The sequence below is a fragment of the Salmo trutta genome, chromosome 30 (assembly GCF_901001165.1).
Source record: "Salmo trutta chromosome 30, fSalTru1.1, whole genome shotgun sequence".
Taxonomy (NCBI): domain Eukaryota; kingdom Metazoa; phylum Chordata; class Actinopteri; order Salmoniformes; family Salmonidae; genus Salmo; species Salmo trutta.
Window position 1 is genome coordinate 13,000,705 of NC_042986.1, and position 24,809 is coordinate 13,025,513.

General features: G+C 45.2%; 1 protein-coding gene across 1 annotated transcript in view; it reads right to left on the reverse strand.

Annotated features, from left to right (window-relative positions):
- Positions 1-408: 408 nt before the first annotated feature.
- LOC115167986 (plexin-A2-like) overlaps positions 409-24,809 on the reverse strand; it is a 67,748-nt gene continuing 43,347 nt past the window's right edge. The window contains exons 3-4 of the mRNA XM_029722801.1: positions 2,974-3,156; positions 409-819 (exon numbers count right to left, since the gene is read on the reverse strand). Coding sequence (XP_029578661.1) covers positions 817-819; positions 2,974-3,156 — 186 coding nt within the window. The 3' untranslated portion in view covers positions 409-816. The remainder of the gene's footprint in view (positions 820-2,973; positions 3,157-24,809) is intronic.

The window sequence follows — 24,809 nt, forward strand, 5'->3', positions numbered from 1 at the left end:
GGCCAAAAATGTAATATCAGTGCATCACTAGTTACTACCTGAAAATACATTATCTAAGTGATTGACAGTTGGTATTTAGCAGTCATAAAAGTATGCCTTATTTACTTTGAAGAACTACAAAATAGTAATTTTGTCAGACAGCATAGGCAGCAGCTCAATAGACATGAGATGATGACTAGGAATGAAATAAAGACGTCAAATAAAACAAATGTAATATAGACAACAACTGAAATATTTTATTAAAGTAAAGTAATGTGAATAAATGATGGTTAATAAGTGATGAGCAGTAATGGGCAGTCACTACCATCATGGGGCTTTTATTCATTGTTTTGTTCTGCGTTGTTACAGCATTCAACCCACATCATGCATAATGCACTTACTGTATAAAAAAATGATCGAAAACGAAAACCGTGATAATTTTTTTAATAATCAAACTGAATCTGAACCGACCTCAAACAGCACTGATCGCTTAGCACTAGGGTGGAAGTAACCCCCTAAACACACAGCAACCACACTCTACCAAGCTGCCTCATCCTGTCCCCTCTCTCTTTGTCATGAATGGATCAGGTTCCATGCTTGAACAGGCTGAACATACAGGCTTTCGGGATTTTCTCTCCCAGCCAGGCAGCCAGTGAACCAGCCAGCCAGCCAGCCAGTAAGCCGGTGGACCGTGGAGCTCTGTCTCTCGCTGTGCCTTCTGATATCCTGGATAAATCCTCCTCCATGCAACGGTTACTGTGGTAACAGCCATGATGCTGCAGATGTGAGAGAGGAAATGACGGTACCAGCACCAGACAGCCAGGCAGCCATGATGGTTCACTTTGCATGGCATTGTCATACATGGAGACAGGGAGAGGATGTGAAAAGAGAAGGTATGTGAGGAACGCAGGAGGGAGATAAAAAGGAAACAATCCACAGTACTGAATGCACCAGAGAGTAGAGAATTGTGTTCTACTGTCTAGTTCAATTTAATCATGTAGAAAAAATGCTATAAATGATTAAGTACCTCAAACAAGGGGGATTACACCGAATGAGTCTCTTTCAATTCCACATCCTGATTGGGGCACAGATTCAATTATGAATAAATAGATGAAGCAACCAACAACTGAGCAGGTCCATTTGTGTTGTGTCCCAGGGGCAAGGGAAACAGAGAGCACGCCATACTGGCCGGATGTGATACAGCCTGGATTTGAACCAGGGACTGTAGTGACGCCTCTTGCACTGAGATGCAGTGCCTTAGAACGCTGCTCCACCCGGGAGCCCAACCTATACAGCATAGCGCTTTTCCAGATGCTCAAAGAGCTTTACAAAGGAGGAAAACTCACCTCACCAATCACCATCAACATCATCTACATTCAGCAAGCAGGGGCGTCAATTGGGTATGGCAATTTAAAATAGGTTACTAAAATCATTCCATCCCCAATTAAAAGACAAATGCAGTTTAACGGTATTAGCAAGATGACTTTAGGACCATTAGGACCATAATGACGCCTGGGAGCAGGAGGGAAGGCTGTTTGTATGGCTGGCTGGCTTTATGGAAAACAGTGCAGAGGTAAAGATGGCTGTAGTAGATGGCTTTGGCTAGGTAACTGCTGTTTGACTTGACATGAAACTAAACTAGAGGTGTAATCCCAGTGCGGAGCTAGTGCATAGCAGGCAGCTGTTTGTAGAATGTTCAGTCCCCTATTGACTGAGGGGAATGAAGCTACAGCAACAAGCAGATCATGGCTGGAGTCCATTTTGCTTGTTTTTTTTCTGTTCTCCAAATTGCATTTTAGAGTTTTTAAATTGTGTAGAAATTCAGTAAATTAGCTTACATTTTCAAAAAAATCCTTGGGGGGGGGACCTGTCACATTGCCATACCCTAGGTTTTGCTGAAATTACGACCCTGTCAGCAAGGCGGCCTCAACAGCTGTAAACACAGGGAGCTCTTGTAGATTACACATACATCACTTGGCTGTCACTGTACTTCAATACCCAAAAAGCCCTGACTGTGTAATACCAGGTTAACAATTCTATTATGATGAAGTTGCCAACTTCTCCCACCACACAACATGCTCCACTTTCTCCATCATCACTCAAATCTCTCCATGCATAATAGCCACCTGAGCCACTAGAGTAGATGCTCTTTATGCTGCCTTGCTTTGGTGGTGGTGAGGTGAAATGTGACATTTGAGGACTGTCTAGCCCTTAAAGCGACAGTCTGGGATCTGGGAATCTATTCAATTGTCATTTCAATTCATTTTTATGGCTGTTTCTCAAATCGCAGACTGTAGCTTTAACCAACAGCATTGTCTGTCTGCTCCAGCAGAGACTGCAGGCCGGATTTTGCGTGGGCCAGCTCTCTCTAGCCTCCCCTCTCTCTGTGTCTCAGGGAGAAAGGTGCCTATTAAAATTAATGGGCTGGCAGAGGTTATTCAGCACGGCCACCATAGACAGAGCTCATTCCACAAGGGGAACATAATGACCACTACAGAGGAATGACACCTCCTCCCCCACGCCCTGCCACCCTACACCCCTGCCCACCTGCCCAACTGTCACAGGACCAGAAGCATTAAATATGGAGGAGAAAGGTTTATCTTCTCCTTACCACCACACCGTGCTCCGTCCATTCAGTCCCTTGAATAGAATACTACCACTTCAGTGTCTGAGGTTCCGAGGACCAGTCAGTGGACAGACAGCCTCCTCAGTCTCCTGAGGCCAGGGCTTCAACAGTGATGAAGTGCTTCACAATCACTTTAAATGGACCTTGAACTGGGAGACCAGAATAGCTAGAGGACTTTTTCAATAGCTGAACGAGCTAGAAAAGACCGCCCAAAACAGAGTGTAATCGAGAGGCGTCATTGATGGCCTATGCTCCCTAAAGAGCAATGGCCCTAGGTAAGTCAGTATTTTTGAAGTCCAGGCTGTGACTGGCGATAACAGCCGGTAATTGACCATAACTGCCGGGAACTGACAGTAAGAGTAACTAACCTTTTTGAGGCGTCCGCTCTTGGTGCCGACGAAGGCCACGCAGTATCCGTTGTAGACGTAGGAGGTGACGGAGGTCATGCGGTCCCGTGTCTCTGTGTAGAGGGTGTGTCCCGTCACCAGCTGAGAGCCGCCTAGGGGCTGGTTGATGTCCAGACCACAGAACGAGTCATCGATGGGCACCGGCTGGAGGAGAGAGAAGAGAGAGAGAGAAGGGGTTAGATACAGGGAGGGAGGGAGGGACGGAGGGAGAGAGAGAGAGGGAGGTCAGAGATACTATAGAGAGAGGCAGGGTCAAAGGGTGAGGGTTCTATGAAGAGAGACAGAGTAGGATCAGAGAGAGGTGGTTTTATATCTAGTGAATCCTGCTGTAGCCTACCAGACAGACGTTCTTCTGCCTTTCTGTTCCACTTGGTAGACCTGTCTCTGCTGTGCTTGACTGAGCCCCACCTTGCCTCCTCACACAGGTACATGATAACTTCAGGGCAAGAGGAGGAGAGCATGCTAACTTTTACCATGCAGAGCTTCTCTACTCTGCAGGTTAACATGTTACAGTGATGGAATGGAATGGACAGGTAAACAATAACAAGAGAATCTGACTGGAGTACTTGTGACCTGACTTTGGTCCATCCAAGAGAAAAATTACCTGTCAAAACGCCTGATAAAATCTCATTCTCAACAGAAATACAGTACCAGCCAAAAGTTTAGCCACACATACTCATTCAAGGGGTTTTCTTTATTTTTGATATTTTCTATATTGTAGAATAATAGTGAAGACATCAAAACTATGAAATAACACGTATGGAATCATGTAGTAACCAAAAAAGTATTAAACAAATCCCAAAATATTTTACATTCTTCAAAGTAGCCACCCTTTGCCTTGACAGCTTTGCACACTCTTGGCATTCTCTCAACTAGCTTCACTCCTCTCCTCTTTTGACCTCACCCTCTCAGCTTCCCCCCCTACTCACAAGGCAGGCAATACGCTTGACCTCATCTTTACTAGATGCTGTTCTTCCACTAATCTCATTGCAACTCCCCTCCAAGTCTCTGACCACTACCTTGTATCCTTTCCCTCTCGCTCTCCTCCAACACTTCTCACTCTGCCCCTACTCGGATGGTATTGCGCCGTCGCAACCTTCGCTCTCTCTCTCCCGCTACTCTCTCCTCTTCCATCCTATCATCTCTTCCCTCTGCTCAAACCTTCTCCAACCTATCTCCTGATTCTGCCTCCTCAACCCTCCTCTCCTCCCTTTCTGCATCCTTTGACTCTCTATGTCCCCTATCCTCCCGACGGGCTCGGTCCTCCCCTCCTGCTCCGTGGCTCGACGACTCATTGCGAGCTCACAGAACAGGGCTCCGGGCAGCCGAGCGGAAATGGAGGAAAACTCGCCTCCCTGCGGACCTGGCATCCTTTCACTCCCTCCTCTCTACATTTTTCTCTTCTGTTTCTGCTGCTAAAGCCACTTTCTACCACTCTAAATTCCAAGCATCTGCCTCTAACCCTAGGAAGCTCTTTTCCACCTTCTCCTCCCTCCTGAATCCCCCCCCCCCTCCTCCCTCTCTGCGGATGACTTCGTCAACCATTTTGAAAATGTCAAACGACACCGCTGGTCCACTTTCTACCACTGGTCATGCTCACATTGCCCTACCCTATGCTTTGACCTCTTTCTCCCCTCTCTCTCCAGATGAAATCTTGCGACTTGTGACGGCCGGCCGCCCAACAACCTGCCCGCTTGACCCTATCCCCTCCTCTCTCCTCCAGACCATTTCCGGAGACCTTCTCCCTTATCTCACCTCGTTCATCAACTCATCCTTGACCACCGGATACGTCCCTTCTGTCTTCAAGAGAGCGAGAGTTGCACCCCTTCACAAAAAACCTACACTCGATCCCTCCGATGTCAACAACTACAGACCAGTTTCCCTTCTATCTCTCCAAAACTCTTGAGCGTGCCGTCCTTGACCTTCTTGATCCAAATTAGTCAGGTTTCAAGACTGGTCATTCAACTGAGACTGCCCTTCTCCGCACTGCTAAAGCTAACTCTCTCTCCTCTGCTCTCATCCTTTTAGACCCATCTGCTGCCTTTGATACTGTGAACCACCAGATCCTCCTCTCCACCCTCTCCGAGTTGGGCATCTCCGGCGCGGCCCACGCTTGGATTGCGTCCTACCTGACAGGTCGCTCCTACCAGGTGGCGTGGCGAGAATCTGTCTCCGCACCACGTGCTCTCACCACTGGTGTCCCCCAGGGCTCTGTTCTAGGCCCTCTCCTATTCTCGCTATACACCAAGTCACTTGGCTCTGTCATATCCTCACATGGTCTCTCCTATCATTGCTATGCAGACGACACACAATTAATCTTCTCCTTTCCCCCATCTTATAACCAGGTGGCGAATCAGTGTGGATATCAGTGTGGATGACGGATCACCACCTCAAGCTGAACCTCGGCAAGACGGAGCTCCTTTTCCTCCCGGGGAAGGACTGCCCGTTCCATGATCTCGCCATCACGGTTGACAACTTCATTGTGTCCTCCTCCCAGAGTGCTAAGAACCTTGGCGTGACCCTGGACAACACCCTGTCGTTCTCCACTAACATCAAGGCGGTGACCCGATCCTGTAGGTTCATGCTCTACAACATTCGCAGAGTACGACCCTGCCTCACACAGGAAGCAGCACAGGTCCTAATCCAGGCACTTGTCATCTCCTGTCTGGATTACTGCAACTCGCTGTTGGCTGGGCTCCTTGCCTGTGCCATTAAACCCCTACAACTCATCCAGAATGCCGCAGCCCATCTGGTGTTCAACCTTCCCAAGTTCTCTCACGTCACCCCGCTCCTCCGCTCTCTCCACTGGCTTCCAGTTGAAGCTCGCATCCGCTACAAGACCATGGTGCTTGCCTACGGAGCCGTGAGGGGAACGGCACCTCCGTACCTTCAGGCTCTGATCAGTCCCTACACCCAAACGAGGGCACTGCGCTCATCCACCTCTGGCCTGCTGGCCCCCCTACCTCTGAGGAAGCACAGTTCCCGCTCAGCCCAGTCAAAACTGTTCGCTGCTCTGGCACCCCTATGGTGGAACAAGCTCCCTCACGACGCCAGGACAGCGGAGTCAATCACCACCTTCCGGAGACACCTGAAACCCCACCTCTTTAAGGAATACCTAGGATAGGATGAAGTAATCCTTCTAACCCCCCCCCCCCAAAAGATTTAGGTGCACTATTGTAAAGTGGTTGTTCCACTGGATATCATAAGGTGAATGCACCAATTTGTAAGTCGCTCTGGATAAGAGCGTCTGCTAAATGACTTAAATGTAAATGAGGTAGTCACTTGGAATGCTTTTCCAACAGTCATGAAGGTGTGCCCACATATGCTGAGCATTTGTTGGCTGCTTTTCCTTAACTCTGTGGTACAATTCATCTCAAAACCATCTCAATTGGGTTGAGGTCGGGTGATTGTTGGGGCCAGGTCATCTGATGCAGCACTCCATCACTCTCCTTCTCGGTCAAATAGATCTTACATAGCCTAGAGGTGTGTTTTGGGTCATTATCCTGTTGAAAAACAAATGACAGTCCCACTAAGCGCAAACCAGATGGGATGGCGTAGAATGCCTTGAATTCTAAACAAATCACAGTGTCACTAGCAAAGCACCCCTTCACCATCACGCCTCCTCCTCCATGCTTCACGGTGGGAACCACACATGCGGAGATCATCCGTTCACCTACTCTGTGTCTCACAAAAATCTCAAAAGGGCAGATTTCTACTGGTCTAATGTCCATTGCTCGTATTTCTTGGCCCAAGCAAGTTTCTTCTTCTTATTGGTGTCCTTTAATAGTGGTTTCTTTGCAGCAATTCAACCATGAAGGCCTGATTCACGCAGTCTCCTCTGAACAGTTGATGTTGAGATGTGTCTGTTACTTGAACTCTGTGAAGCATTTATTTGGGCTGCAGTTAATTGCCGATTTCTGAGGCTGGTAAATCTAATGAAATGATCCTCTGCAGAAGAGGGAACTCTGGGTCTTCCTTTCCTGTGGTGGTCCTCATGAGAGCCAGTTTCATCATAGTGCTTGATGGTTTTTGCAACTGCACTTGAAGAAACTTTCAAAGTTGTTGACATTTTCCGGATTGACTGACCTTCATGTCTTAAAGTAATGATGGACTGTTGTTTCTCTTTGTTTATTTGAGCTGTTCTTGATATAATATGGACTTGGTCTTTTACCAAATAGAGCTATCTTCTGTATACCACCCCTACCTTGTCACAACACAACTGATTGGCTCAAATGCATTACAAAGGAAATAAATTCCACAAATTAACTTTTAACAAGGCACACCTGTTAACTGAAATGCATTCCAGGTGACTGCCTCATGAAGCTGGTTGAGAATGCCAAGAGTGTGCAAAGCTGTCATCAAGGCAAAGGGTGGCTATTTTGAAGAATCTCAAATATAAAATATATTTAGATTTTTGGTTACTAAATTATTTCATATGTAATGTTTCATAGTTTGATGTCTTCACTATTATTCTACGATGTAGAAAATAGTCAAATTTAAAGAAAAACCCTGGAATGAGTAGGTGTGTCCAAACTTTTGACTGGTACTGTATAAGAAACTATGCAGAATCACGACGGTGCAGTCAAAATATTTCCAACTGTCCTTAGTTAGGAATTGAATTCCACATCACATCACAGGAGGGAGGGGCTAGGCTGTGGTGGTGATCCAGGTTAGGTCAGAGTGTGAGTGGCGGTGACAGTGGAGGAGGGACAGTGGCCTCAAAGTGCCATATAGAGTAAAGGAGATGTCCAGGAGAGGGCTGGGGCTGAGAGGAGCATCATTCAGAGGTATCAGGGCAGACAAACAGACAGGCAGGGCGCATTGATCACTGACACACAGCCACAGTGTGTGTGTTATTACAGATCAGGGCCGGGGACAGCTACACTGATCCCTGACACACAGCCCCTACAGCCCCAGGACCCATGGTCGTCAACCCGTCCTCCCTCACTACACTACACCAAGCTACACTACACCACGCTACACCACACCACACCACACTACACTACACCACACCACACTACGCTACACCACACCACACTACACTACACCACGCTACACCACACTACACCACACTACACTACACCACACCACACCACACTACGCTACACCACACCACACTACACCATGCTACACCACACCACACTACACCACACTACACTACACCACGCTACACCAGACCACACTACACCACACCACACTACACCACGCTACACCACACCACACTACACCCCGCTACACCACACCACACTACACCACACTACACTACACTACATCACACCACACTACACCACACTACACCACACTACACCACACCACACTACACCCCGCTACACCACACCACACTACCCCACACTACACTACACCACGCTACATCACACCACACTACACCACACTACACCACACCACACTACACCACACTACACCACATTACACCACGCTACACAACACCACACCACACCACACTACGCTACACCACACCACACTACACTATACCCCGCTACACCACACCACACTACATCACACCACGCTACACCACACCACACTACACTATACCCCGCTACACCACACCACACTACATCACACCACACTAAACCACACCACACCACACTACACCCCACTACACTACACCCCACTACACTACACCACACCACGCTACACTACACTATGCTACACTACACTACACTACACTACACCATGCTACACAATACTACACCACGCTACACTACACTACACCACACCACGCTACACTACACCACACTACACTACACTACACTACACTACACTACACTATACTACACAACACCACACTACACCACGCTACACCACACCACACTACACCACGCTACACCACACCACACTACACCACACCACACTACACTACACCACGCTACACCCCACTACACTACACCACGCTACACCACACCACACTCGTAAAGCCTTTACAACCAGCTCTGCTTTTCATGAGCAGAGCGAAAAGCAATACCGCTGATGGGTATAAACGCCTCAGCCTCGTAGGCGCGCCCCCTCAGCCCCCGCAGAACCAACACCATTTCCTTTTATTTGCAGCTCCCAAAATAGCATGGATGGAAGGGATAGAGAAAGATATAGTAGGCCCACTCCACTGTGATACAGGAGCTAAGCAGGAAAAAGGCAGCTAAATGACTGCGATTAGCTGTGCTTATGTCTCTTAATCGGGGAACGTAGAACATGTCTAAAATGATTTGAGCTGGATTCTGTTTCTGCGTGCTGTGTAGTGGCCTTATCTGGGGATCTGTGTCTGTCACAGTCAGAGAGAAACAGTCTGAATCAGATGAGCGATCTACAGTGAGAGCTATAAAAAGAAGCTTGCTTGTGTGTGACTGTGTCTGACACTAACTTATCAATAACTACTCCCGCAGACACCAACGTCATGTACAGACAGACACACACTTTAAATCTGTTCCAAGGAGTCTCAGTCTGAGAATGGGATTCAGAGCATTTGGTTCTGATTATATCTAAATGGTTTGGATGATGTAAGCTTAGTAGGCTTGGCTGGAAACCTAAATCCCTTTTGGATCTCATGTAGTCGTGTTTTCCAAAAGCACCTTACTATGGATATTGGGGGTTTATTGTTATGGTCTATATATCAGGGATGGGCAACTTTAATAGGGATGGGGCCACAAAAAAATCGGAACTCATCATCATAGAAAACAAAGCATTACATGGGCTTGCTCCTACCTATCTCTCCGATTTGGTCCTGCCGTACATACCTACACATACGCTACGGTCACAAGACGCAGGCCTCCTCACTGTTCCTAGAATTTCTAAGCAAACAGCTGGAGGCAGGGCTTTCTCCTATAGAGCTCCATTTTTATGGAATGGTCTGCCTACCCATGTGAGACGCAGACTCGGTCTCAACCTTTAAGTCTTTATTTAAGACTCATCTCTTCAGTAGGTCCTATGATTGAGAGTAGTCTGGCCCAGGGGTGTGAAGGTGAACGGAAAGGCACTGGAGCAACAAACTGCCCTTGCAGTCTCTGCCTGGCCGGTTCCCCTCTCTCCTCTGGGATTCTCTGCCTCTAACCCTATTACGGGGGCTGAGTCACTGGCTTACTGGTGCTCTTCCATTCCGTCCCTAGGAGGGGTGCGTGACTTGAGTGGGTTGAGTCACTGACGTGATCTTCCTGTCCGGGTTTGGCACGCCTCCCAGGTTCGTGCCGTGGGGGAGATCTTTGTGGGCTATACTCAGCCTTGTCTCAGGGTAGTAAGTTGGTGGTTTGAAGATATCCCTCAAGTGGTGTGGGGGCTGTGCTTTGGCAAAGTGGGTGGGGTTATATCCTGCCTGGTTGGCCCTGTCCAGGGGTATCGCCGGACGGGTCCACAGTGTCTCCTGACCCCTCCTGTCTCAGCCTCCAGTATTTATGCTGCAATAGTTTATGTGTCGGGGGGCTAGGGTCAGTCTGTTACATCTGGAGTATTTTTCCTGTCTTATCCGGTGTCCTGTGTGAATTTAAGTATTCTCTAATTCCCTCTCCTTCCTCTCCCTCCCCTCCCGGAGGACCTAAGCCCTGGGACCATGCCCTAGTCCACCTGGTCATGCTGCTGGTCCAGTTTCGACTGTTCTGCCTGAGGCTATGGAACCCTGACCTGTTCACCGGATGTGCTACCTTGTCCCGGACCTGCTGTTTTCGACTCTCTCTCTACTGCACCTGCTATCTCTGACTCTGAATGCTCGGCTATGAAAAGCTAACTGACATTTACTCCTGAGGTGCTGACCTGTTGCCCCCTCTGTGATTATTATTATTATTGACCCTGCTGGTCATCTATGAACGTTTGAACATCTTGGCCATGTACTGTTATAATCTCAACCCGGCACAGACAGAAGAGGACTGGCCACCCCTCAGAGCCTGGTCACAGGTTTCTTCCTAGGTTCCTGCCTTTCTAGGGAGTATTTCCTAGCCACCGTGCTTCTACATCTGCATTGCTTGCTGTTTGAGGTTTTAGGCTGGATTTCTGTATAGCACTTTGTGACATCAGCTGATGTAAAAAGGGCTTTATAAATAAATTTGATTGATTGATTGATTAAGAACACCTGCTCTTTCCATGACATAGACTGACCAGGTGAATCCAGATGAAAGATATGATCCCTTATTGATGGCACTTGTTAAATCCACTTCAATCAGTGTAGATGAAGGGGAGCAGACAGGTTAAAGAAGGATGTTTAAGCCTTGAGACAATTGAGACATGGATTGTGTATATGTGGCATTCAGAGGGTTAATGGGCAAGACAAAAGAGTTAAGTGTCGTGTCTGACTATGATTCAATTATATGACATGCCATTTTATCAAATCGATTACCTGCCGTTTAATTGATTACGTGATTGAATTAAACCATGCAACAATTAAACCATTAATAACCTGGGGCACCAGGGAAGCATTCATTTATATAGAGCGGTTATCTCCCGAATTCACTCTCTAAAAGATCTGAAGATCTTTAATATCAATAGCAGTCAATTATTAATATTCACCTAGATTGGTCTAATTCTTATTGTCGTAAGTACTTAGTTATCTGCACGTACCCTAGCTAATAAGTTGAATCAGCAATACACAAATTGACTTAATTATGTATTTACTAAATACCTAAATAATCACACAGAATTACATAAACTCAGCAAAAAAAGAAACGTCCTTTCAATGTCAACTGCGTTTATTTTCAGCAAACTTAACATGTGTAAATATTTGTATGAACACAACAAGATTCAACATCTGAGACATAAACTGAACAAGTTCCACAGACATGTGACTAACGGAAATGGAATAATGTGTCCCTGAACAAAGGGGGGTTTAAAATCAAAAGTAACAGTCAGTATCTGGTGTGGCCACCAGCTGCTTTAAGTACTGCAGTGCATCTCTTCCTCATGGACTGCACCAGATTTGGCAGTTCTTGCTGTGAGATGTTACCCCACTCTTCCACCAAGGCACCTGCAAGTTCCCGGACATTTCTGAGGGGAATGGCCCTAGCCCTCACCCTCCGATCCAACAGGTCCCAGACGTGCTTAATGGGATTGAGATCCGGGCTCTTCGCTGGTCATGGCAGAACACTGACATTCCTGTCTTGCAGGAAATCACACACAGAACGAGCAGTATGGCTGGTGGCATTGTCATGCTGGAGGGTCATGTCAGGATGAGCCTGCAGGAAGGGTACCACATGAGGGAGGAGGATGTCTTCCCTGTAACGCACAGCGTTAAGATTGCCTGCAATGCCAACAAGCTCAGTCTGATGATGCTGTGACACACCGCCCCAGACCATGACGGACCCTCCACCTCCAAATCGATCCCGCTCCAGAGTACAGGCCTCGGTGTAACGCTCATTCCTTCGACGATAAATGCGAACAGCGACTCGTCAGTGAAGAGCACTTTTTGCCAGTCCTGTCTGATCCAGCGACGGTGGGTTTGTGCCCATAGGCGACGTTGTTGCCGGTGATGTCTGGTGAGGACCTGCCTTACAACAGGCCTACAAGCCCTCAGTCCAGCCTCTCTCAGCCTATTGCGGACAGTCTGAGCACTGATGGAGGGATTGTGCGTTCCTGGTGTAAGTCAGGCAGTTGTTGTTGCCATCCTGTACCTGTCCCGCAGGTGTGATGTTTGGATGTACCAATCATGTGCAGCTGTTGTTACATGTGGTCTGCCACTGCGAGGACGAACAGCTGTCCATCCTGTCTCCCTGTAGCGCTGTCTTAGGCGTCTCACAGTACGGACATTGCAATTTATTGCCCTGGCCACATCTGCAGTCCTCATGCCTCCTTGCAGCATGCCTAAGGCACGTTCACGCAGATGAGCAGGGACCCTGGGCATCTTTCTTTTGCTGTTTTTCAGTCAGTAGAAAGGCCTCTTTAGTGTTCTAAGTGTAACCTTAATTGCCTACCATCTGTAAGCTGTTAGTGTCTTAATGACCGTTCCACAGGTGCATGTTCATTAATTGTTTATGGTTCATTGAACAAGCATGGGAAACAGTGTTTAAACCCTTTACAATGAAGATCTGTGAAGTTATTTGGATTTTTACGAATTATCTTTGAAAGACAGGGTCCTGAAAAAGGAATGTTTCTTTTTTTGCCGAGTTTGTTTATATATATATATATATATATATATATATATATATATATATATATATATATATATATACACACACACACACAGGTTAGATCCCACATTGACTAATATCATGTCATGAAAATCCCCTAGTGGGCTAACCCGATATGACGGCTGGTAACACAAAGGAAGGGGGTTGGGTTTGAATGAAAGACCGGGAAGACTGAGGGACAAAGAGATTGGGTCGCTATGCTATACTACCGTATATGCAGAATCTTATGCATTCTAATAACCGCCCATTCGGAAAAGGAAAATGAAAGATATATATATTTACTCTGAGCTGCGCTTCGATAGATGGGTCAAAGATGGAAGACTGATTTACCCATCAGATCTTTCTGGTCGTAGTGTTGTAGAGCGGATATGTTAAAATACCCTGTCGTTCTTAGGAGATTGTATGTCCTTTCCTAGGCCACGTATGTTTACAGCTGCAGCTGATAACTCGGTGTCTAGGATGTATCACTTCTTTAGTGAATAATCGTTTAAAGTTCAAACCAAGTTGCCATAATCAGCTCGTGCTGTATTCTGGCTGGTCTAGTCGAAATTCACATTCCAGCGTGGTGATCGTCACCTCCACGTTGAAATTCGCCCTTTTAAACGTTAGGACAGCAGTCCTAACATTTCTGGAACTAAATGTTAATTTTGTTAGGTTGTAGTTGAAATTAGCCCTTTTAAACGTATGGACACCAGTCCTCACATCATCAGGAACTGAGGTTGACTTCTGTCAACTGGCTTATGTACTGGGGGAGAGAAGGGCGTGTTTCATAGTTCTCAACCAATGTCTGTTCACCTGGGCGTGGCCACTGAGTGAGCATAGTTTACTTATGAAAACAATTCTCTCATTTAGAAGCTAAAATTACATTTAATTTTTTCACAAATAGTTTCATATTTAAACATTTCAATTGCACAACAATTCCATGTGAATCTGATAACTAGAATGTGTAGAATTTCCAAGATACAATTTATGTCGTCCTGTCATCAGATATAATGTCCCAGACAACAACTGATCTGACATCATATTCTTTAAGTACCAATGGACACTTTCAACTGGTTGAGAAAGGGAAATATTGTTCCATTCCCCAACCTTTTGATGTTACCATACTCTCTCTATGTTAACAAAGGGCTTTCCAAGAGTCCATTCTGTAGAGTGGAAAGAAAAGGGGGAAAGGTATTTATGGGGGGGGTCATAAACCTCACCCAACGTGGCAACGTCATGACAGTAGTACTGTAGGTGCCAGGTGCACCGATTTGTGTCAAGAACTGTAAAGCTGCTGGGTTTTTCACCCTCAACCGTTTCCTGTGTAAATCCAAAATGTTCCACCACACATATGACAACCAGTCAACTTGACACAACTGTGGGAAGCATTGGATTCAACATGGGCCAGCATCCTTGTAGAATGCTTTCGACATTTTGTAGAATCCATGCCCCAAAACCACTCCTGCATTGGGGTTGTTGTCCTGTTGGTAGGTGAACCTTCGCCCCAGTGTGAGGTCCAGAGTGCTCTGGAGCAGGTTTTCATCAAGGATCTCTCTGTACTTTGCTCCGTTCATCTTTATCTTGATCCTGACAAGTTTCCCAGTCCCTGCCACTGAAAAACATCCACACAACATGATGCTGCCACACCATAGAGATGATGCTAGGTTTCCTCCAGATGTGACGCTTGGCATTCAGGACAAAGAATTCCATCTTGGTTTTATCAGAGTTCAATCTTGTTTTTTATGGTCCTTTAGGTGTCTTTTGGCAAACTCCAATCGGGCTGTCATGTGCCTTTTACTGAGGAGTGTCTACCATAAAGGCCTGATTGGTGGAGTGCTGCAGAGATGGTTGTCCTTCTGGAAGGTTCTCCCATCTCCACAGAGGAACTCTGGAGCTCTGTAAGAGTGACCATCGGTTTCTTGGTCACCTTCCTGACCAAGGCCCTTCTCCCCCGATTGCTCAGTTTGGCCAGGCGGCCAGCTCTAAGAAGATTCTTGGTGGTTCCTCCATTTAAGAATGATGGAGGCCACTGTGTTCTTGGGGACCTTCAATGCTGCAGACATTTTTTGGAACCCTTCCCCAGATCTGTGCCTCGACACAATCCTGTCTCGGAGCTCTACGGACAATTCCTTTGACCTCATGGCTTTGTTTTTGCTCTGACATGCCCTGTCAACGGTGGGACCTTATACAGACAGGTGTGTTCCTTTCAAAATCATGTCCAGTCAATTGAATTTACCACAGGTGGACTCCAATCAAGTTGTAGAAACATCACAAGGATGATCAATGGAAACAGGATGCACTTGAGCTCAATTTCAAGTCTCATAGCAAAGAGTCTGAATACTTATATACACTAAATCAGGTATTTCTGGTTTTATTTTTAATACATTTACAAATGGATCCTATTATGCCTGGAGGAAACCAAGCACTGCATTCCACAGTAAAAACCTCATACCAATGGTCAAGCATTGTGGTGGTAGTGTGATGGTTTGGGGATGCTTTACTGCCTCGGGACCTTTACGACTTGCCTTAATAGAAGAAACCATGAATTCTGCTCTGTATCAGAGAATTCTACAGGAGAATGTCAGGCCATCCATCTGTGAGCTGAAGCTGAATTGCAGCTGGGTCATGCAGCAAGACAATGATCCAAAACACACAAACAAGTCTACATGAAACTGGCTAAAAAGCAACACATTTGAGAATGGCCTAGTTTAAGTCTTGACCTAATCCCAATTGAGATGTTATGAAATAAGTATGTCATTGTTGTGTTATTTGTTAACTCAGTTTATCTTTATCTAATATTAGGTTTAGGTTGAAGATCTGATAACATTCAGTATTAAAAATGTGCAAAAGTAGAGACAATTAGAAAGAAGACTGATACTTTTTCACGGCACTGCATATATACAGTATATATTATTATTATTATTACCATTTGTATTTTATTTTGGGGAAATTGGTCCGTGGACCAGGCCGCCAGTTGCCCATCCCCCATTTATACCAATAAATATTGGCGATCTGGAGTCACTAGCTAGATTTCACTCTTGGATTAATCTGGTGCTAACAACATTGATTACCATTGCCAGAGTTGTGCTCTAGAAATAGAATACCCCCATTGACTGGTGGAATTAATCGATATTTAACAATCACATAGCAGATGAAATGGACAAGGCTTGTCTATTATGGTGATATTTTTAACACAAGAGTATGTCTCAAATGCAAACAATGTTGATAGTAAAGTGAAGGTTACATTCACTCCCTATAATTGACACAGTTAAACTTCCTGAAGCAGAATCAGATGTCTGGACACTGATGTGAACAATAAGTGTCTGATTAGCATTTCACACGGTCCCCCTCAACCTCCTGACCTCTAATCCCCATTACTACACTATGGGAAGCTATAGCTAGGTGACAGGGATGTGGACACAGGTTCCGCTCCGTCTCAGGAGACAGTCAGGATCAATAGTGGATCCTCCTATTTAGACACGCATAGTCGTGAGTATGGTTGAGTAGCCAATGACCATGGATAGAGAGGAAGAGAGAGTGACACCAGCTGAATATCTGAGCCCCATCAGTGTTACTCCACATACACCAGAAGGCTTGACTGTGAGCTTCCAGACAGTATAGACCAAGTCTGACCCTCACGTAAAGTTTTTTTTTTCAATACATTTGATCTATATGAGTTTATTTTAACATTCAGGACTAGTGTATTGGGGAAATTTGATTTTTTTTCCCTTTAGGAAAGCAGCTGTGCACAGAACCTCAGCCCCATTTAGAAAAAACAACCATGCTGCTTGAGGGAGATTGAACGAAAACATAGTCAAGGTTAGCATACCAGAGGACATATCCAGCTGTTGGGGTGTAGTGTGAACTTGCTTTCAGAGCTCTTCATCTGTTGACGTCTATCTGCATAATCCATTAAACATCATTACATGCTACATCTCTTTATCTGCTGGGCTAGCCGCTAGACACATTTCCTTGGCTAGCAGAGAACAGAGGAGAGGAGGGTTGATACTATGGAATGCGACTCGGAGTTTAAGGAACATTCTAATGAGGGCTGCTGAACTGAAGGAGATAGGAGAGAATGTTGTAGGAGGTCTGGGCAGTGACGATGGTCTCACTGAGGGCTGCAAGAGGATTCTCCTGGGCCCAGTTTTTCAAAAGTTATCTATCTGGATTTCACCCATGTTACGAACCGGCTCAGGGTTCGCAACAAAAGGGAGACAACGTGGAGACAAGGTGTATCAAAATATATATTTATTCAATACCATCACTATCACAACCAAAAACAAGGTGTCTGCCTGGAGAGAGTCTCCCCTATGACTGTGGAAGAGGTGCCTTTATCCTGGGACACACCCGAGCCCAGGTGTTTCCCATCAAGCTGACGACCCTTCCAACTCCGCCCACTGGTCATCCTAATAAGGAACAAGAGCAAAGAGCGAAAATACAGCAGACAGAGTGGGAGGGTCGTCACACCCCCCCCCATAAAACCGGGGACCAACAAGGGCCCCGGAACAACGTACCAGTCTCTGCGTCCCAAATTGACAAGGGGTTAAATGTTCACAGTTCCACCTGCCCCAACCAACCTCCTCCCCAGACCTCAGCAACCTTTACACAGGAAGCAACTTTTAAGAGGAAAGAAAACGAGACCAGGAGGGAACAGACAGGAACGACAGAACATGACAACCCCAAACAACGGTCAGTCACGTAAATATTCAGGAACAGGGCGCACGAGAGAGCGCATCAGCAATCACGTTACCAGTTCACCGGATATGCCTCACATCGAGATGGAAGGATTGTAAAAATAAACACCATCTCATTATCCTCTGATTAGGACACATCATGGACCCTTCAAAGTGTTGTAGCGCCCAAATGAGTGCTAGCGCTTCTTTTTCCATGACCGAGTAGTTCAACTGATAACGGTTAAACTTTTTTGGAAAAGAAACTACCAGGGCTCTCAACCCCAAATTGACACAGGCCTCTGCGTCCCAAATTGACACAAGCCTCTGCGTCCCAAATTGACACAAGCCTCTGCGTCCCAAATTGACACAAGCCTCTGCGTCCCAAATTGACACAGGCCTCTGCGTCCCAAATTGACACAGGCCTCTGCGTCCCAAATTGACACAGGCCTCTGCGTCCCAAATTGACACAGGCCTCTGCGTCCCAAATTGACACAGGCCTCTGCGTCCCAAATTGACACAGGCCTCTGCGTCCCAAATTGACACAGGCCTCTGCGTCCCAAATTGACACAGGCCTCTGCGTCCCAAATTGACACAGGCCTCTGCGTCCCAAATTGACACAGGCCTCTGCGTCCCAAATTGACACAGGCCTCTGCGTCCCAAATTGACACAGGCCTCTGCGTCCCAAATTGACACAGGCCTCTGCGTCCCAAATTGACACAGGCCTCTGCGTCCCAAATTGACACAGGCCTCTGCGTCCCAATTGACACAGGCCTCTGCGTCCCAAATTGACACAGGCCTCTGCGTCCCAAATTGACACAGGCCTCTGCGTCCCAAATTGACACAGGCCTCTGCGTCCCAAATTGACACAGGCCTCTGCGTCCCAAATTGACACAGGCCTCTGCGTCCCAAATTGACACAGGCCTCTGCGTCCCAAATTGACACAGGCCTCTGCGTCCCAAATTGACACAGGCCTCTGCGTCCCAAATTGACACAGGCCTCTGCGTCCCAAATTGACACAGGCCTCTGCGTCCCAAATTGACACAGGCCTCTGCGTCCCAAATTGACACAGGCCTCTGCGTCCCAAATTGACACAGGCCTCTGCGTCCCAAATTGACACAGGCCTCTGCGTCCCAAATTGACACAGGCCTCTGCGTCCCAAATTGACACAGGCCTCTGCGTCCCAAATTGACACAGGCCTCTGCGTCCCAAATTGACACAGGCCTCTGCGTCCCAAATTGACACAGGCCTCTGCGTCCCAAATTGACACAGGCCTCTGCGTCCCAAATTGACACAGGCCTCTGCGTCCCAAATTGACACAGGCCTCTGCGTCCCAAATTGACACAGGCCTCTGCGTCCCAAATTGACACCAGGCCTCTGCGTCCCAAATTGACACAGGCCTCTGCGTCCCAAATTGACACAGGCCTCTGCGTCCCAAATTGACACAGGCCTCTGCGTCCCAAATTGACACAGGCCTCTGCGTCCCAAATTGACACAAGCCCCTGCGTCCCAAATTGACACAAGCCCCTGCGTCCCAAATTTACGAGAGGTTACATGTTCACCTTCCACTTGCCCCAGCCAACCTCCTTCTCCCCAGACCTCAGCAACCTTTGCGCACAGGAAGCAACATTTAAGAGGAAAGGAGAACACAAGACCAGGAGGGAACAGACAGGAAAGTTAGAACATGACAAAACCAAACAATGGTCAGTCACATAACACTCAGGAACAGGGCACACAAGAGACCGCATCTCCCAACGGTTCATAGTCACTCCAACGGTTCATAGTCACTCCAACGGTTCATAGTCACTCCAACGGTTCATAGTCACTCCAACGGTTCATAGTCACTCCAACAATTCTGCTGAGCACACCAGACCACAACAAGAGAAATAACAATCACACTGGCACCACAGAAAAGAGATGAGATATGGAGCTTCCCCAAACCCTACATTAACTCAACCCTAGTCTTCATGCAGATTTGCGGTGGGTAATTATGCACTGTAGCCCGCTGGCGAGGAAGTAACCCCCCAGCACGCTGGTAGATTCCACCAAGCCACGGATGTGCTCCCGAGACAACTGCTCAGTCCACAGACACCACACAAAAATAACAAACATTAAGAATGCCCAACATATTCCAAAATGAAACACGTCGCTAAGCCTATCAGGGGAAAAAGACTATAGCTCCAGGTAGTAAGTTTCACTACCCTAACCAAATCTCCCACCGAGGTACACAGCTGATTCTACTCACCTCAGACCAATGTTCCAACAGCGAGTAGAACAAGCATTTTCAGGCTAGGCAGGACCTGGAAACTAACCAAAGTACTCTCTCCAACACAGCACACAAACAAAACAACCAAAGGCAACCAGTACTGAGCACCAAACTCAAACTAACAAACAAAGCACCTCAATTTAACATACCTCCACGTTTTCTCCCAAACACAAGTTCAAGATCCCGGATGAGCTCCCACTTGTTACGAACCGGCTCAGGGTTCGCAACAAAAGGGAGACAACGTGGAGACAAGGTGTATCAAAATATATATTTATTCAATACCATCACTATCACAACCAAAAACAAGGTGTCTGCCTGGAGAGAGTCTCCCCTATGACTGTGGAAGAGGTGCCTTTATCCTGGGACACACCCGAGCCCAGGTGTTTCCCATCAAGCTGACGACCCTTCCAACTCCGCCCACTGGTCATCCTAATAAGGAACAAGAGCAAAGAGCGAAAATACAGCAGACAGAGTGGGAGGGTCGTCACACCCACCAGATAGGATTAAATGCATCGAAATAGAATAAATAAAATGGACAAACCATTGACTTGAATGGGGACTGTTCTATTCATTCTATTTCTATACATGTAATCCTACTCGGTAAGTGAAATCCAGATAGATAACTTTTGAAAAACTGGGCCCTGGGGACTAGAGAGGCTATAGTAGATCTTATCTGACTCCCACTGTGAGAGAGTGAAAGCCTTTACACCCGCCTCTCTCTCTCTCCGCCTCCTCTTTCTCCCTCCCTCCCTCCCTCCCTCCCTCCCTCCCTCCCTCCCTCCCTCCCTCCCTCCCTCTCTCTCTGCCTCCTCTCTCTCTCTCTCTCCCTCCCTCCCTCCCTCTCTCTCTCTTTCCCTCTCTCTCCGTCTCCCTCCCTCCCTCTTTGTGGTGCTAATGAAACCAAACAGTGCAGGCCCCAGATAACGTCTCCCTCCGCTTGACAATCACCTCTGACATTGCACTAATGGGGAATTTAGTGATGTTAATAAAAGCGGTCAATAGAGTGCCCAGGGGGACCAGCACAAAGCCAACCACACACTTCTGATCTCGCCGGGGATATCATTAATATGGCCCAAAATATATAATCCTCTGTACACCCCAAACCCATCTCCCGGCCCACACATACGCTCCATACAGGCATTAACATGCACACAGACACACAGAAGACACACAAAAGACACACACACACACTTTCAAGATGAGACACTTGCACTTGAAGGCAATCACTAACAAGCATGCCTAGCCTATAGACTTCACACACATACATGCACATCCTACATGTTGTAGAGACTAAACACTTAGGCCTATAGTCATTAGTGTTCATAATTCCCCTTTTAATTCATATTAGCAATTAAAGACCAAAGACACGGAGGAGCAGGCAGGACAGACGCCTTGTGGGACTGAATTAAAACAAAGAAACCAAACTGTGGCTGACAAGATGTGGCTGATATGTGGCCTGGTATTAGAGAACAGGGATTTCAGAGAGGAGGGGATGGCATGTGGTCTGGCTGCTGGTACACTACATGAGCTCGCCTTCTCTCTTTCTTTCTCTCTCTCTCTCTCTCTCGTCTGCTCTCTTTCTCCCCATCTCCTCCCCTTTCTCCCTCCCCATCTTCGAGGGCAAAGAGTGTTTCTTTGGATTGCATTGGAGTAGAATATAATCACTTTGGTGTTTGCCAAGGAAAATAAATCCCCTCCTTAATTTGTGAATATTTCTCAGTCATTCAGATAGACCTTAATGTGCCTGTTCTGCTCCCCGAAGCTGCAAAACAATTAGGCCTAATTACATGTAGTGTGAGAATGATCTGATAAAGAGAAATGTTGTATCCCTGCAAAGAAGAGCAGTCAAAGGCAGTTATCTTGATTGCTGTGTTTGTTATTATTATGAGTGTGTGCATCCACCGTAGTTCCTCCCAGACTCGGACTCAACCTTGTCGTTTCCAGGGTCGTTGGTGAGTTGGGGTTGCTGCCTTGTTGTTTAATGTCTAGAGGAAACATTAGAGCGGTAGGCTAAAATCCAGATTTGTTTTGTGCTAGTATTCCACTCCTGTGTACTCTGTGTAATATGCCAGTAATGGAGTGGCAAGGAGTGGAATGTTAGCACAAACAGACTGGTACACATGATATTAGAGCTGAGTTGAGCTGAGGAATGGCTCTGTAAGCTATTACCAGCGGTAACCTCAGTAGACTACAGTCAGTGTAAAATGTAAATGAATTATTCTGCTGGCTTTCTACATTGAACTGAGGCTGATGAGAACTCCCAGTGGAAGGGAGCTGTCTGCTTCTTGGTAAGTGAACTTTGAGGTGTGAATGGAAACAGAGGCTGAATAATGATGTCTGGTTTGGTTTCACTGTATCAATGCCTACAATAACCTTGGACTTGCACTGTGTAAGATGAGTCTAGCACTATTGTACATTGTTCTCTGTAGAAATGATAACAGACCATGTGACTCTACTGCGACAAAATGGTCATTGGGTGTGATTACAGAGAGAGAACTATTTACAGTATGAGCTTCAACTTTGCACTTTTTACAGTATGTGTGTTTGAACTATGCACTATTTAGAGTATGTGATTGAACTATGCACTATTTACAGTATGTTTGAACTTTGCACTATTTACAGTATGTATTTGAACTATTCATTTTTTACAGTATGAGTTTGAACTATGCACTATTTACAGTATGCGTGTTTGAACTTTGCACTATTTACAGAATGCGTTTGAACTTTGAACTATTTACAGTATGTGTGTTTGAACTTTAAACTATTTACAGTATGTGTTTGAACTATGCACTACTTACAGTATGTGTGTTTGAACTATGCACTATTTACAGTATGTATTTGAACTATTTACAGTATGTGTGTTTGAACATGCACTATTTACAGTATGTGTTTGAAATATGCACTATTTACAGTATGTGTTTTTGAACTATGCACTATTTACAGTATGTGTGTTTGAACTTTAAAATATGTATTGTATGTATTTGCACTATTTACAGTATGTGTTTTTGAACTTTGCACTATTTACAGTATGTGTTTTTGAACTTTGCACTATTTACAGTAAGTGTGTTTGAACTATGCACTATTTACAGTGTGTATGTTTGAAATATGCACTATTTACAGTATGTGTGTTTGAACTTTGCACTATTTACAGCATGTGTGTTTGAACTATAAACTATTTACAGTATGTGTGTTAGAACTATGCACTATTTACTGTATGTATTTGAACTGTTCACTACTTACAGCATGTGTGTTTGAACTATAAACTATTTACAGTATGTGTGTTTGAACTATGCACTATTTACTGTATGTATTTGAACTTTGCACTACTTACAGTATGAGTGTTTGAACTTTGCACTATTTACTATGTGTTTTTGAACTTTGCACTATTTACAGTAAGTGTGTTTGAACTATGCACTATTTACAGTGTGTATGTTTGAAATATGCACTATTTACAGTATGTGTGTTTGAACTTTGCACTATTTACAGTATGTGTTTGAACTACGCACTATTTACAGCATGTGTGTTTGAACTTTAAAATATTTACAGTATGTATTTGAACTTTGCACTACTTACAGTATGAGTGTTTGAACTTTGCACTATTTACAGTATGTTTTTGAACTTTGCACTATTTACAGTATGTGTGGTTGAACTTTAAACTATTTACAGTATGTGTTTGAAATATGCACTATTCACAGTATGTGTGTTTGAACTATTCACCATTTACTGTATGTGTTTGAACTTTGCACTATTGGCAGTATGTGTGTTTGAACTTTGCACTATTTACAGTATGTGTTTGAACTTTGAACTATTTACAGTATGTGGATTTGAACTTTAAACTATTTACAGCATGTTTGTGAACTTTGCACTACTTACAGTATGTGCGTTTGAACTATGCACTATTTACAGTATGTTTTTGAACTTTGCACTATTTACAGTATGTGTAGTTGAACTTTAAACTATTTACAGTATGTTTTTGAAATATGCACTATTCACAGTATGTGTGTTTGAACTATGCACTATTTAGAGTATGTGTTTGAACTACGCACTATTTACAGTATGTGTGTTTGAACTTTGCACTATTTACTGTATGTATTTGAACTATTTACAGTATGTGTTTTTGAACTTTGCACTATTTACAGTATGTGTGTTTGAACTTTGCACTATTTACAGTATGTGTGTTTAAACTTTGCACTATTTACAGTATGTGTGTTTGAACTTTGCACTATTTACTGTATGTATTTGAACTATTTACAGTATGTGTTTTTGAACTTTGCACTATTTAGAGTATGTGTTTGAACTATGCACTATTTACAGTATGTGTGTTTGAACTTTGCACTATTTACAGTATGTGTGTTTGAACTATGCATTATTTACAGTATGTTTGTTTGAACTTTGCACTACTTACAGTATGTGTGCTTGAACTTTGCACTATTTACAGTATGTGTTTGAACTTTGAATTATTTACAGTATGTGTTTGAACTTTGAATTATTTACTGTATGTGTATTTGAACTTTAAACTATTTACAGCATGTTTGTGAACTATGCACTACTTACAGTATGTATTTGAAATATGCACTATTCACAGTAACTGTGTGATTGAACTATGCACTATTTACAGTGTGTATGTTTGAAATATGCACTATTTACAGTATGTGTGTTTGAACTATGCACTACTTACAGTATATGTTTGAACTATTCACTATTTACAGTATGTGTTTGAACTATGCACTATTTACAGTATGTATTTGAACTATGCAC